This window comes from Ochotona princeps, chromosome 13, assembly GCF_030435755.1.
Source record: "Ochotona princeps isolate mOchPri1 chromosome 13, mOchPri1.hap1, whole genome shotgun sequence".
Lineage (NCBI taxonomy): Eukaryota > Metazoa > Chordata > Mammalia > Lagomorpha > Ochotonidae > Ochotona > Ochotona princeps.
The window spans coordinates 65,242,447-65,258,668 of record NC_080844.1 but is presented as its reverse complement, the minus strand read 5'-3'; the positions used below and the strand labels follow the sequence as shown (position 1 = coordinate 65,258,668).

The 16,222-nt window shown below is 51.6% G+C and overlaps 1 protein-coding gene across 1 annotated transcript in view; it reads left to right on the top strand.

Annotated features, from left to right (window-relative positions):
• ADAM12 (ADAM metallopeptidase domain 12) overlaps positions 1-16,222 on the top strand; it is a 281,918-nt gene that overhangs the window by 154,393 nt on the left and 111,303 nt on the right. Inside the window, exon 4 of the mRNA XM_058671586.1 lies at positions 10,942-11,020. Coding sequence (XP_058527569.1) covers positions 10,942-11,020 — 79 coding nt within the window. The remainder of the gene's footprint in view (positions 1-10,941; positions 11,021-16,222) is intronic.

The following is a 16,222-nucleotide window of genomic DNA, read 5'->3' as shown; positions in this document are numbered from 1 at the left end:
TCCAAGCCTTTGTTATTGTTACGATTAATAATAATGGTGTTCTGTGTCGTTGCTTCTGGAATCAAACCAGCCCAAGCCGAGGCGGGTGCAGCGTGGAGCTGGGCTGGGCTGCCCACTGCCACGCATGACTGGCGTCCTCAGAGTGGCCTCTGAGTCTCCTGGCCTGCACATATCTAGGGCATGTGTGCTGTAATATGCGTGTCTGTGAGCTACAGCATCTTTGTATGCTATTGTATGACTGTTGTATCTGCAGTTTGTTCTGTAAGTGTGACATCCTTTCCAAAGAACATCCTGAAACCTGTAACGGACACATCCCAAAGCAGGAATCGTGTCACGTTCCCCCCTCACTGACACCAGTGTCTCTCAACAAGACAGACTTTGCCTTCCAGGACACAGCTGGCACTATCTGGGGGAAGTTCACAGGACTGGCACCCCTGGGGACCGTGGCTGGTGGGCCATGGGCAGGGGCTGGGGTCTGCTAATCACCCTACCAAGGCATAGGCCGGAGAGGTCCTTCCGTCCACAGAAGTGCCCAGCACCGGCATCACCAGTGCCAGAGTCCAGGCACCGTGCCTGGCACCCCTCCCCAATTCTGCAGGTGTGGGGACTGCCCTCCTAGCTTTCTGTTCCGGCCCCTCTCTGGGGTCAAACACCAGACATCTTGGGGCTTCTCACCTCCACACTTCAGCGTGCATTTCAAAGTCACACAGTTGCTTTCTTGTGTGACCACGGTTTCATCATCATAGCCAACAAAACAGGTGCTTGTGCTCCAGGACGGTGTTAACCGGCCCAACAATGCTAGTACTGGTGGAGAACTCAAATGTGATTGTTTCATTATGGAAATATCCACCCTGGTGGGAAAAATAACAAGCACACACACACACACACACACACGACATCGGATCCATTTTCTGGATGGAGCCATTTCCTCTGTGTTTGAATGTGCCAGAGTATACTTAGCACATCATTGTTTTGTGGCCCCAAAGTGTTGATGAATTCAATAAGCTTGTAGGTGATTGTGGTATTTTTTTCTTTCCCATGGAACTATTTAAAGGGATTACTAAGGCAGCTCATTGTAAATTGCGTTTTTTAATCATTTAATTATACCTCTCTCCTCCTCCACATACTTAACTATTTCCCCCACTCTCCCACCTCAGACACATGGAAAGCTTTCAGCTTTTAATGAAGTTTCTGGAGCTTGTTTTTAGAATGTGAGCTTAGTAGCACACATGATGTCATCCCCATTCCCAATGTTGCGTGCCAGAGCGTCGTGTGAAAGCGAAACCATGAATCCGCTCTGAGCTCGAGTTGCTGGGTTCTTTGGAGGAAGTCTTCTGCCCTCCTGTTTGGAACACTCTGCGGCAGCATCTGAGGGACAGCCCCGTGACCAGGGAGCCACACAGCTCAGAAGCAAGCGTGTCTGTTTCTCTGGCCAAAGTCCACCCTGGGAAGTACAGTTCTGTTCCAGGCTGAGCTCATTGAGTACATGTCCAATTTTACTCCCCAGCCAGGACATCCTAGAGACATAGCTAGGGAGAAGCCACAACCAGAAGGAGAAAGTTTTGGGCTCTACTATTGTGGCACAGGGGTCAAGCCACTGCCTGTGACCTGGCATCTCAGCTGCTCCACTTCCAATCCAGCTCCCTGCTAATGCCCCGGGGAAGGCAGCAGAGGAAGCCCAGGTGTGTGAGGTCCTGCTACCCACATGGGAAACCTGGATGGAGTTTTGGGCTCCTGACTTTGGCCTGGCCCAACCATGGCTGTTGTAGCCATTTGGGGAGTAAACCAGTGGATGGAAGATCTCTCTGCCTCTCACTCTAACTCTGCCTTCCCAATAAGTAAATCATTAAAAGAAAAGGAGAAGAAAGAGCCCTCCACTTCCCCTAGTGCTGTGAGCTTTGTTGTTGCTCTAACACCAACAACTCTGGATTCTCCATCTGATATAATCTTTTTCTCTGGCCAGTGAGTAACACACCCGATGGCGTGGACAGTGAGGGACCCTGAAACGTTCATCCACGCCATGGGTGACAGCTTCAGACAGGAAGCGACTCATCCCCTCCGTCCTGATTTTTAACTAATCCTACAATCTGGGACAATGATGTCTGTTGAAGAGCTTTCATGGCTGAGGTTACATTTCGTGTTGCCTGACATTACCTACATAAACCCACAAGATACTTCCTCTTGTTCCGTCCCAGGAGTAACACAGGCCGCATAAAGCATTCTCAACCCTTGTACTACCTGCACCTGTCAAGTACGTGCAGAAGCACTGATGTACCCAGGGCAGGCCACGTGGGGGTTAGTGGGGGGTCTGCTGATGACGGGCAGCACTTACCCAGGCGTTACCCCAGGGACAGACCCATCCGCGATGCCTTGACCCTGGCATCTGACATTCGAGGATTCTTTAGGGCTTTCGACAACTTTAGAGCTTACTACAAGCCTCTCAGAATCAGTTACCAGGAGGCAGGATGCTGGGCTAGTGTTACAATTACTTTTTGTTGTGGTTTCTTTAAAATAATAATAATAAAACAGAAGAATACATCCTATAAAGCACCCAGCAGCTACAGTTCAGGTGGGATATCTGGTTTCATATCATGGCTTTATAATTTACAGCCCTCTGACGTCCCAGAGACATGAAACGCCCCCCCTTCTCTCTCTCTCTCTGTCTCTCTTTTGCTCGCTCTCTCTTTTAAGATTTATTTGTTTTTATTGCAAAGGCATATTTACAGAGAGAAGCAGAGACAGAGAGAAGGATCTTCCATCTGCTGATTCACTCTCCAGATGGCCACAATGACCAGAGTGGCCAGAACTGAGCTGATATGATGCCAGGAACCAGGAGCTTCTTCCAGGTCTCCCATGCAAGTGCAGAGTCCCAAGGACTTGGGCCATTCTCTGCTGCTTTCCCAGGCCACTAGCAAGGAACTGGAAGAGAAGTAGAGCATGAACCAGCTCCTGTATGGGATGTGGCACTGACAGGTGGAAGATTAGTCAACTGAGCCATCACAGCAGCCACCCCCCTTTGTTTAAGGACTCTGCTGCAGACTGGAGTGCCCACTTGATGTTAGTGGAAGCCCAGGGCTTTTTTTTTAAGGAAGGGGAAAGGCTGGGGCAGGATTTCTCCTGGTCAGTCTCAGATAATTCATCAGGCAAGGTGTCCAAGAAGTGGATGGGCTCTGTAACCCCAGACTCGCATCTGGGGAAGCCCTCATTTGAAAGGCAAAAGTTCGTCCTTTTGCACTCCTGAGTGTGGTGCCTGGAAGCCACAGAGGAGGACCAGGTCAGTCCCAAGGGCTGACTGAGAAAACCCGAGGAAGCGAGGGGCTCCTTCCCTGTCCCCGGTCCCTCCTGCCATCTATCTCCTGGCAGCCTCACAATGGAAAATCGCAGAGCATTGTCTTTGAGCAGGCAGGAGGGAACGAATTTGAGGTAACACACGTTGCGTGAGTTTGGTTCAATAGAGGTCAGTTTTTAAGAGAGCCCAGCTGGCCAGCCCACAAGTCTGCCTGGGAGCTGGCTGGCTGGCTGGCTGGCTGGCTGGCTTCCGCCAAAGCCAAGAAAATCCCCTTTGGCCTGCAAGCACAAATTAATAAAAGTTGCTCATGGAGCTGTGTGGGTGAGGAAACCGGAGCTGACACGCGTCCAGCTTTCTGGGAAACCGTTTAGCGGGTTGCCGGGCCCGGAATCCTGCTGCACTCCGGCTCCAGGCTGTGCGGCAGACACGGCTTACTCCAGGAACGTCTGGAGTGTCAGCGGTGTGCAGAGGCAGCACAGCCCGCATCGCAGAGTTCTGAGCCTCAGAGCTGGATGTCCTGGCTTGGACTTGACAGTTCAAAAGCACCTGGCTAAATGGGGCTTTAGTCAATAAACTAAGAAATGTCCTCTTTAAAGATGTTCTTCAGAGGTTTTTTAAGATTTCTTTTTAGACAGCAAAGTGTGAAGGAGGGAGAGTGGAAAGCAGGGATATGTAAACTCCACTGCTTTACTCTCCACATGGCCGCGGACCAAAGCCAGGATCCTGAAACTCCGGTCTAGTTCTCACCGCGTGGGTGCAGGGACCCAAGCGTGTGGATCATCTCCCGTTGCTTTCTCGGGTGCAGTAACAGGGAACTGGATCAGAAGCAGGGCAACCAGGACTTGAACTGGAGCTGATAGGGGATGCTAGCATTGCAGGAAGCAGCTTTACCCACTGTACCACAATACTGGCCCCTTGTATTGGGTCAAGCCTCCACCTTCCAGGACCACCAAGCCATGATTCTGAGTCTTAACTTTCTGCCAGAGTTTGAGAGTCACCTGCTATCCAAACCACACCAGGCACCTGCTGCATCTCAGGCACTCTGTGAGCGGCAGAGGGGACTTGATGGGCCCTGCCCTACTCCCAAACAAACCAAAATAAAGAAGAAACGGTAGACAAGGTGCAATGCTCTTGACAAAATTCTAGACAGAAGACAAGCGATGAGAGCCAGTTCTAAAAGGGTGCTCTGGAGGACAGCTGTCTCAGAGAAGGAACGGGGGTCAGTAGGAATCGAGGAGAAAAACAAAGCGAGGAGACTGTTCTGGCACAGAACTGCAGCAGACCACCGAGCTGGAGGCCTGGGGTACAAAAGTGAGCCCACAGCTTTAGTAAGATGAGATGGGCCAGAGGAACAAAGCAGGTGCCAGTCCACACTCCACTGAGGATATAGAGCGGGTGCCAGTCCACACTACAGAAGGGTAGTACAGCAGATACCAGTTCAGACTATTGGAATGTTGAACAGCTGCCAGTCCACAGTACATGAGGATGTTGAACAGGTGCCAGTCCACACTCCACTGAGGATATAGAGCAGGTGGCAGTCCACACTCCACTGAGGATATAGAGCAGGTGCCAGTCCATACTATGGGATTTAAAACAAAATTGTGCCCAGATTCTGTTGGGAACAAGGGAGGGCTTTGGACCAGAAGCAAGATCTGAGTTCTGGCTTTTGAATGAGAAACAAGCCAAAATGAAGCAAAATGGGACATGAGAATTTGCTAGATTATTCCAGAAATGGAGGCACTGGAGAATAGTGACTGGAGCCAGAGAAATGGTGGTTGTGTCTGATGACATTGGTAAACTTCACCGGTAGTAAAAAGTGCTTGCAGCATGTGGGCCAGCTCTGTTTGTGGGTGTCTTCCTGGAAACCCTGCGGGTTCCCTTGTCCCTCCTGTCTTAGAGGCAGACACTGCAGCAACAGATCACATTTGACGTAGAAGCTCACAGCCACAGAAGAAGGCAGAGACAAACTGTCCCTCAAGCTCCATTGCTACATGGCTGCTCGAGGAGTCTTCAGAAGGTATAAAGTCTCCCTTTGCACTGGTCGGTGACTTGGAAATGTACCAACTGCAGGGTGCCTTTGGGAGCTGGCCTTGACCTTAGATGTAAACAGGGAAGACCCCACCCCAGGGACACAGCCTCGGTTAAACCCCTTGAACCAACCTTGTGGAGCAGAAGGGAAGGATGGCATGCTTTTCTACCTGCAGGTGCCTGTGTCCCAGGACTTGGTGGAAGATGTGTTTAACATCTGTCTGTCCTCTACCACTTAAAAGCTATGTGACCTGGAGCAAGTGCCTTACCCCATCTGAGCCTCATAGTAAAACAGACAAGAGTGAAATTTCAGGGACACAGCTGCTGCCTGTGTGGGCTGGCAGGCCCGCTGGAGGAAGGCATGGTAGAGGACCCCTGGATCTGCGGGAAGTTGGGGTGAGCCTGAGTGTGTTTGGGGTTGTCAGCCTGTCCTCTGTGTTGACAGTCTAATTATTTTCTTACATTTGTATTGCTGAGACTTGGTGACTGTCATACTGTGAAGGTAGTCATGTTCACTTTGGCGCAGCCAAATCGGCGTGGGAATCCCTGGTGCCCATGTTGGTGGCACAGGGAGAAAGCAGCACAGAGCTCTCAGACCCTTGCAGAGCAATGGCCCTGGGCCACTAGGGCAGGAGCCGGGGCAGGAGACGCAGCAGCTCTGGTATTTTTGTAAGAGTTATTTGTTATTTATTTGAAAGACAGTCACAGAGAGAGGAGGAAAGACAGAGGCACAATCTACCTGCTGGCTCACTCCCCAAAAGGCCACAAGGGCTGGAAGGCCAGTCTCCCTCATGGGTGCAGGGACGCAGCCCTTGGGTCATCCTCTGCTGGCAGGGAGCTGGACCAGAAGTGAAGCATCTGGGATTCGAACCAGTGTTCTTACTGAATGCCAGCATTACATAGGCGAAGGCTTAACATACTAACTACATCACAGCACTGGCCCAGGATCAGCCCTGTTCTTAAAACAGACCTCCCAAGTCCACAGCCTTTAGAGGTGACACACAGAGCCTGCAAAAAGGTCATAAGAAATGTGTCATATGAAAAAATTGTGTGGACTTGAAAATTAGGAGGTGGTGGCACCAGCGTGAGCTTGTCTGAACTTCTTGCTTTCCACAGCTTTTCACAGGCCCCTCCTGTGTGGCCCATGGATTTTGTCAAGAGGCGAGGTCCCATGAATGGTTCCAAGGGCACATGGCATGCTGTGTCTCACGGGGGCTCCGTGTGCTGCGAATTTATGCTCAACTTAGAATTCTAAGAAATTCTTTTACCAGAAACCTATTTGTCCCCCACAGCTTTCCAAATGCCATGTCAGCAGTTTTCTCCATTATACTTGGTGAAACTAAATGAGGACGAGCTGGGCCAAGGAAGCTTCTTTTTTAAAAATAAATAGATTCTGTTGGAAAACAAAGGTTGTTTTGATCATGCTAAGTATTTTAGTAAAGAGAGAATAGCAAAAGAAGATGGGATGTAAATGTTCTATTGTTCTTACAGATGTAGAGTTCCAAAGAGCTAGGATCCCAAAATGCTGAAATTATAACCAAAAATCATTTGAGCTGTGTGACTCAATTGAAATGAGTGTGAAGAGAAACAACGTGAGCCCTAGTGTTTATTCCAGTACCGTGGGAGAAAGTTTCCAGGCAAACACACTGTCTGATTCTGCAGGTGCGTCATTTTCCGTCTTCAAAGCCACCTGCTGGCATTTTGTCCTAGAAAGGCAGTGTAGGCCAATGGCTGGCAGTGGACAACCTTGGCAGCTCACAGCATCAGGGTCAGACACCAAGGACTTAGCTGTGTGGCCGTGGACAGGACTCCTCAGCGCTCTGAGGTTTCCTCTGCACCTCCCAACAGTCAGCACCCCAGGTCTCTGTGGAGGCCTCACCGTTCCCAGCCAAGCGTGAGCGACTCAGCAGGCTCAGGATCTGTGAGCTTTCTCCAAAGGCAAGCAAGCAGCAGGACTAGTTTTTAAAGAGGTCCAGGCCCAGTGGCAGTCCACCTGCACCTCCACACGTGGGTGGCAGGTGGAAACAGTCCACCACCTGGTGCCTGTGCAGTAGCCCACCAGACCCGTGGTAGCGACAGAGCCCTGCGCTTCCAGCCGCTCCCTGAAACCAGCTGTGGGGAGTCCTGGGCTGCTTGCACTGCCTGGTTTTCCTCTCATTCTTTTCTCTGCACATGTTCCACTCTGGCTGAGGATTGGTCCACTCTCACTGGATGCAGTGACTGGAAGGGCTCATCCTGATGTTTAATTCTGATTTCCGTGGTGTGTGGGGTTTTGTGACAGCCCCAGGACTGGGTCCCGCCTGCAAGGGACTGATGGCTGTATTTTCACATTTTTGTTAGAGAAACCATTTGCCCAAGTGTCTATGCGGATGGCGTTGTCATTAGCACAGTAATGACCTGTGCTCCTATGAATCTTCAGCAGTGAATGAGCCTGTCCCACCCCCAGCACCACCTCTGCAACCACAGAGCAATCCTGTCTCCTCTATTTGCAGTTGATCCATGTGGTTTGTATAGGTTTTGTAGTTTGTGTAGTATAATGTGGTTTGGACACATACTGTCCAAATTGGCTTTTCTGCTGTAATGCCCCTGTGTTTGTCTATGCATTTATTCATTAGGCACCGACTGTGTGCCAGGCACCCTGTGAGGTATTGGGATATAGCTCAGCCCCACGCGGCCGGAAGGCAAATGCAGGCTCCTGGCAGGGACATAGGAGAGCAGGCGCTGGGAGGTGCTTGTTGTGTTGGAGCTAAACCTGGGTGGGTTGGCTTCCCCTCTCTGGGCTTTGAGACGGCAGCGAGTCATTGCAAGGAAATCCATCTTCTTTCGACTGTGTGACTGAACTGCAGTAAATTTGGAGTGGAATCTTTTACCTATGCATTGATCTTCTGAAAAGCCACAGGATCTTTGGTTTGATACATCATTTCAGAGATGCAAGAACTTGGGATTATGAGCTCTGAAGGGTGATCTTTGGCCAGCCGCATCCCAGGACTCAGGCATGAGTGCAGGAAGAGTTCCGGGACTCCTGCGTCAACAGCCCCTGGCACTTGGGTGGCTCGGTTCCAGCTTCACCCCGGCCACACCCAGTGAGCTGCATGCCCACATGTCCGCCTCAGTCTCCGCTTCTGGAGTCACCTCTCTGGGTCAGCGTCCCCCAACCCAGGATCCTTCCCCAGGACTGCTGTGCTGTCATTCCTGTGGTTGGGTGCCCACAGAGCAGGCGGGCCCTGCTTCATGATGTGGACGCTCTGAAAGCCTCCACGCTGTCCTTACCTCGGCCTCTTCTCCCTTGCTCCTTTCAGCACACGATTGCCATGGGCATTGAGCTCCAGTGCCTGGTGTGCTCAGTGGCTCCCTCCCATGGCACGGGATCACGTGGGCTGCATCAGCCGTGCAGGGTGTGCCCCCCCGCCCAACATGTTTGCCTCAGCAGCACAGCCAGCACAGCTTGACAGCCTGTGTTGTTTCATATCCCTGAGGTTACTGCCCATTCACATGCCCTTCTAGGCCCCCCATGCCTGGGAATATGTGGTCACCCCTGGGTGGGGTATTCACCTCGTTATCTCCTACCGCTCACTATACAGAGTCATCCTAACTCCTGACGCTGGCTTTGGGCACACCCCTGTCCTGGGGTCCTGGCCACATTGGGTCTGTCTTTCCCCAGTTAGAGAGCTTGTCAAGATGCAGCATGATGAATACCCACTCAGTGAGATAACTTGTAGCGGGTGCTTGCAGCAGCTTAGCAAACGGGGGACAGCAGCATCAGCTCTTGGCACGGCTGTCCAAAGGAGCAGGCTGTCTGGTTAGACCAGCTCAGCACACAAGTGCAATGAGCGACCTCCTGAAACCCCGCCCTCCCCTCCATTCCCATTTGCTAATAGGAGAGTCCATCAAAGCAGGTTTTCTCTTTGGGGAAATCCACAGCACTGCTGCTGTCACTTTTCCAACATGGCCATCGTCTGTCCACCCTGCCTAGGGTCCTTCCCGGGAGCGGTGCTTTCATAGCTTCGTCTATGACTCCCTGGCAAGTCCTGCCACTGGAGAAGGACATGGAGTAAGGGCTGGGGAGAGTTCTAGGCCAGAAGGGACAATGCCTGTGTGTCTTCCCCAAGTTCTTTCACTCATTCACTTATTACATATCCCACTCTGCTTAGCACTGCTGCTTTAGCAAACGCCCAGTCAGTGCCACTTGCAAGGCCTGGTGCAGCCTGAGTGCCCCAGGCACCACCATGGAAGCAGGTCCCCGCAGATCACTGGCCTTCAGGCAGCTCGCTAAAGTTGAAACAGAAGTCATGTCTGATTCCTTGGGATAGAAGCTGTCAGGTTTCACTGAGACACAGGGGCCTGGCATGGGGCCTGCCAGTTCTCTGCTAAGCAAACGGGGCCCTGTGTGGGAGGGAGGAGGCAGTGGCGGGCTTTTGGGGGTGGGGCAGGCCACCACCCTCCTGCAGCCTCCACCCTGAAGGGTTAACAGACAGACACGAAGGGGGACACTCCAGGGGACTGTGGTAGCCTCATTGAAGGCCAGAGTAGAAGAAACCTGGTACACATGGCATAGCCAACCCAGAGGACATGAGTGGGACAAGATACGAAATGTTCTGGAACCAGCCAGCGGCCAACAGTGGCAGGAAAAGGGTGAAGGAAAGTCAATCAATCTTTTTAAAAAGACCTGAATGACCAATAATAGCACAGGGCTCGCAGTTAGCAATGAGCAGTGACTGACATCGACGAGGAGTGGCATCGTGTAAGCTCTTCTTCCCTGAGTGCCACCAAGGGTATCCCAGGTCCTGCCTCATGTGCCTCCCCCCTCCCATCTCCTCCGTCTCCCTCTGCTGCCCGTCCTCAGCACCCCCACCCCAGCCAGCTCTTAGCACACAGCAGGTGCCCAGGGAATCCTTCCTGTGGTGGGGCTGAACTGGGTGAGGTGGTGCATGTCATCCCGGAGCGCACAGAATGGTTTAAAGCCCGCAGAAGCTCCGCTGTGCCATCTCCCGTGAAGCTCCAGTTACACAGTTTGGAGAAGAGACGAGGCATGCTCCTCTCCCTGTTGTCTTCAAAACGCAGAATTTCAGTGCATCTGACGTTGTCTGTCTTCGCTTGCAGTGTCTGTCGCGGTTTGTGACACTTCACTATTGTTGTCATCTCTGTCATGACAATGCCGTAAGGTCAACCAGTTCTCTCACGCTGAGCGAGTGGCGGGGGGCAGATCCAACAGGGGCAGCTTAGGGGAACCCAGAAGACTTTCCCAGCAAGTGGGAGAGAGAATGAGTTCAGTGCAGCCTTGTGGCATATCAGCAAGTGAGCTCTAGAAATCACTTTAAAATCGGCCTTCCCTGTTCATGGGATGTGTGTGTGTTCACACGCACCTGTGCAGCACATATCACTGTGCTTATCCGATGTGCACACCAGGGAGAGGTGCCCATAGCATATCCTCCAGGGGCTGCGGTTCAAAATAAACACGGGTGATTGCCACCTGCCTGAGTCTCCACCTGAGCAGGTTGAAGGCGCTGTGGGCGCACTGGGGCCTGGGAGAGGCCCGAGCCTGGCTGCCCATGGCCTGGTGCTCACACATGCCACACGGTCCAGCGCTCGGCTCCTCTGCTCATGCTGTTCTTGTCTCTCCACAGAGGCCTCATCGCCAGCAGCTTCACAGAAACCCACTACCTGCAAGACGGCACCGATGTCTCTCTCGCTCGAAACCACACGGTAATGCTGTGCTGGAACTACCCCTCGGGTCTGCGTGTGCGCTGTGGGGTGTCACTCTGAGCAAAGTCACCTAAACTGGAGCCTTCACTCAAGCTCCAGCGAGTGCTGGGATCTGGATGTTGTGTTGTCTGTCACTGCAGCGTGGCTGACCCTGGGCCCTGTCTCTGGGACTCTAGGCTGCTCAGTTGGGAAGATCCTTGTAATGAAATCAAGCAGAAGCTAAAGATGGCTTGGAAAGCAGACATCCCTGCTTGGGTGGAGTTGCTGTATCACATGCCCAGGTTCTTGTGGCAATGGGGAGGAATCTGCGGTGCTTACCCCAAGATAACAGGATGTAACACACGCATAGATGGGGTTCTGCATCCTGGGTGTGGCTGGAATACATTGATCGCCTGTGGTCAGCTTGTTGGGTGGGGGCTTTTAGATGTAACTTGGGAAACATGCTTGTTGTGTGTGTTCCTTCGAGTCAGGCTCACAGTGATAGGCCCAATGTGTGAATGTGTGACTCCCAAGAGAACGGGACAGAGTTGTGGCCTTCTGAAGATGAGGACAGTAGCTCCCGGTGGAGAGGGTGGGATTTTGTGTTGGAAGCAGGCTCTCACCAGTCTGTCGTCCCGTGTGCTTGGTAGCTGTGAGGATGTCCCCCTAAGGTCAGGCCACCCTGTCTCATCTTCCCATGTGTGGCACTATCACACAGGTGACACACTGGGACATGGGCTGCTGCAGCCCTCCGAGCTGGGGGGAACACATGGTCAGGCCGGGCAGACTCCAGGCAGGCAGGAGGGAGTGTCAGAGGGTCAGGAGAGATCCAGGTCCACAGTGTCAGGTGCTGCCTTGTGGCCACCCAGGACCCAGAGCGGGCACCTCAGGCTGGGGACACGGGAGGACCGTCCAGGACCCAGAGCAGGCACCTCAGGCTGTGGACACGGGAGGACCACCCAGGACCCAGAGTAGACGCCTCAGGCTGTGGACATGGGAGGACCGTCCAGGACCCAGAGCAGGCACCTCAGGCTGGGGACACGGGAGGAGCACCCAGGACCCAGAGTAGACGCCTCAGGCTGTGGACATGGGAGGACCGTCCAGGACCCAGAGCGGGCACCTCAGGCTGGGGACACGGGAGGACCGTCCAGGACCCAGAGTAGACGCCTCAGGCTGTGGACACGGGAGGACCGTCCGGGACCCAGAGTAGACGCCTCAGGCTGTGGACACGGGAGGACCGTCCGGGACCCAGAGTAGACGCCTCAGGCTGTGGACACGGGAGGACCGTCCAGGACCCAGAGTGGGCACCTCAGGCTGGGGCCAGGGACACCAGAGGACAATCCAGGACCCAGAGCGGGCACCTGGGGCTGGGGACACGGGAAGTGGACACCAGCCATCAGGAATCTCACAGAAGTGCAAGCCCTCTTCCCCCACACAAACACTGGCTGTTTCCTCTGTGAGAAGGAGACAGGAAGAGGCCTAGAGAAGGAGAGGGGGTGTTTGCCCAGTGCCTGGATTGAAGCAAGATGGCGAGAAAGGCTTGGACAGCTAAGACTCTGTCCACCTCTTGTGTGCTTGCCGGGAGCAGACCCGGCTCTAGTCCATGTTGCCAAGACCAGGGCAGGGAGGAGGCTGACGGTCCCACTCCCTCATTAATGACCCCTCCCTGTGGCCACGGCCTCAGGGTGAAGCCAACGTGGTCATTGTATAGGGATCTCTCTGCCACTCAGATGACCTGGAATGCACATTCCAAATGAAAAAGAAGAAAGAGAAATATTAAAGGTGAGCACCAGGATCAAAGGCAGGAGCCGCCCCAAACCAGGGCTGCCCGGCAGGAGTCGGGAGCTAGCCTCTCCAGGAAAAGGAGATGGCACAGAGCTCAGGGAGGGCACAGAGCTCAGGGAGAGCTCAGTGAGGGCGCAGAGCTCAGGGAGGGCACAGAGCTCAGGGAGAGCTCAGGGAGGGCACAGAGTTCAGGGAGGGCACAGAGCTCAGGGAGAGCTCAGGGAGGGCAGAGAGCTCCAGGAGGGCACAGAACTCAGGGAGGGCACAGAGCTCAGGGAGCACTCCGAGACGGGCGAAGGCCAAGAGAAGACCCGTGACGAAAACACAGTAGAAAGTAGGAAAGAAGCGGTGTGTGAGCGGAGTGCAAGGAGAGCGTCTCTGGGTTGTAAAGGAAAATAGTCGCGCATGAAGAAAAGTCACCTGGGGGTGGGGTAGGACAAGCTCCTTTCCTGGTGGCTTGTCAGGAACCACAGCGGCCGAGGACGGAGGGCTACAAGACGCTGGCATGAAGAGAAGCCTGTATGGACGCATGCCCACTGAAGAGGCTTTCTCATTTGCCATTGGCCTGAAAACTTCAGAAGGCTGAGGGGGAACAGAAATGATCATCTGCCCAGATAGTGGACTCAAATTGTTTCATAAAAACGAGAGTGAAACAGACGTTTTCACATGCAGATGGGAGGAGTTACCCCTCAGTGTTTTGCGAAGAGCAATTAACCAAAAATATCTCGTTCTAAAAGCAGCTGCAGGTGGGAGGGGGCAAGGAGCCGGAGGTAGGAAGGAAGTAGCCCCAGGATCCATTTGAAACATTAGCTGGGTGGAAGTGCTGTATTAGCCCAGCTAGTAATAGCCCTGCTATTATTATTATTATTATTATTATTAGCTGTATGTATCCTACAGTTTTAATTATAGTTATGTAAATGATGGAAACATAGAATGTATAATTCCAAAGAAGGCAGGATGAGTAGAAATAGCAGATCTACCCAGTAGAGACAAGGAAACTAATCAGATAAGGTAAGGAATTGGGAAATACAAAACAGATAAAGCCAGAATATTAATCCCATTATTTGGAAATAGATCGAGTCTGCTAAAACAGATTATCTAGTTAGGATTTAAAATAAAATTCTGACTGAATCTCTACAAGGTTCCACTGCAAATTTAAAAAAAAAAAGGCTATGAAAAGAAAGTGGTGGTAAAAGCTATTGGGGACTGGAACTCCTGGGGAAGCTGGAGGGGCTGGGAAAGCTGGAGGGGCTGGGGAAGCTGGAGGGGCTGGGGAAGCTGGAGCGTCTGGGGGAGCTGGAGGGGCTGGAGAAGCTGGAGGGGCTGGAGAAGCTGGAGCTCCGGGGAGAGGAAGGCACGACAGAAGGGCTGATAATGCAGCATCCCAGAGGGCGGGAAGGGCAGTGAGACCCTGTGGACTCACAAAGTGGCCTCAAACTGCAAGGCAGTAACTGAAAAATAAATCGAGGCACAATTTTTAAATACAATTATAGATTCATCTAGAACTAAACTTTAATCCAACTACCAATTAAGGGATTTCCTAAAATCTAAAAAACAAGCAAACAAAACATTACAGTTTAGGGGTCATAGGCTGACACTTCTTTTTCTTTTTGGCAAGTTGACTGAGAAAAACCTGTAGTTCTGACGTTCCGGTTAAACATGGCAATATTTCCTCAAGAGAAAATTCTCTGGGTGTAAAGTTTAATAACTTCATTCATAAATCAAGAGGGAAAATGCCCTCACATATCCACAACCAAAGTGGGAGATTTAATGTATGCCCCGCTCAGAAATGAAGGTTTATTTAAGGGAAAAATATATTAAAATGAAGACTTTAGAAAATCAAGAGGGATGACTAATTAAAACAAAAGCTGTTCCTCTGAACAGCTGGATAAAATGGACGAGACGTTTGCCAGATTAACCAAGGAGCAAAAAGAAACGGGATAGACACACATGGGAATGCAAAGACAGGTGCAAACATTGTTTCACACAGATACTTATTTACAACACAAGAATGATATAAGCAATATCTCCTTATAAAATGTACATTTCTACTACTGGTTCGTGGTCAGAGGGCAAAATGTGAATCTAACTATATAAAGAAATTAAATTGATAATAGCATTTGTCAAACTCTACCCGCAAAAATCACATTAGGCCCATCTGACTGTCAAGGAACGAACGGTTCCGAGGATGAAGACGTGCTTCTTAGAGACAGCAGCCAGAAGCAGCAAAAGCACGCACGAGATGAACCCTGCGACTGGTGGCCATTGTGAAGCACATTATAAAAATTCTAAAGGAAGCGTGGAGAAGCCCTTTCTAGTGCCAGCATCATTAAGCCAGCCATGGCCATATCACGCCACTCTGAGCGATGCAAGGGTTCAATTTGAGCACATCTATACTGTGACCCCGTACTGCACGGGCTTGGGTGACCCACATTCCTTCTGTGGTAGTCCGTCTTCTGTTGAGTCACAGCCTTGGGTGGGAGGGGGCGGGGATGCTCCATGTGTCCCCCACTTTGCGACCTGCCTCAGGAGGCTCTCCCAACACTGATTTCCCTGGACATGATACTGTCTTAGGTGATGCCATGTGGGGTTGATTCATTCACTCAGCTCCTCCAGTGTACCCACTGTCATCACAGGGATGTGAGACTTAACAAAATACATTCCTCAGCATAGAAATTCTGCTTGGAGAGGCAGGGGCGTTAAAACAAAACAATGGTGTTGTAATGCAAGCCTGTATATAGCAAGAGCTATGTGCAAAGGGCCAGTTTGCTTTACTCCTTTGGAGGTATTTTACTAGGATGTGGTATTTAACAGGAACTCTTAAAATGGGCTAAGATGCCTCAATACTGGTGTGAAACTCTAAAGAGTTTTGATTTTATGTACTAAAAACTGGGAACCATGCATGTCGGAGGCCGGGATGGAATTCCTGGCTCCTTGCTCCCACCTGGCCAAATCTGATTCTGGTGGGCATCTGGGGAGTGAACCAGAGGATGAAGAAAGTCTCTCTCTCTCTCTCTCTCTCTCTCTCTCTCTCTCTCTCTCTCTCTCTCTCTCTTCCCTCACTCTGTGTCACTTTGCCATCCAAAAAAAAAAAAAATCATGAGATTTATTTTATTAGAGTCAGATTTACAGAGAGAAGATCTTCTATCCGCTGACTCACTCCCCAAGTGACCTCGATGGCCAGAGCTGAGCTGATCCAAAATCAAAACCCATGAGCCCTGGGGGTCTCCCATATGGGTGCAGGGTCCCAAAGGTTTGGGCCATCTTCTACTGCTTTTCCAGGCCACAAGCAGGGAGCTGGATGGGAAATTGAGCATCTGGGGCAGAAGCTGGCACCCACATGGGATCCTAGTGCATGCATGACGAGGATTTAGCCACTGAGCCATCACACTGGGCCCAAATAATTTTTTAACTATAAAAAAGAGAAACCAATGGAAG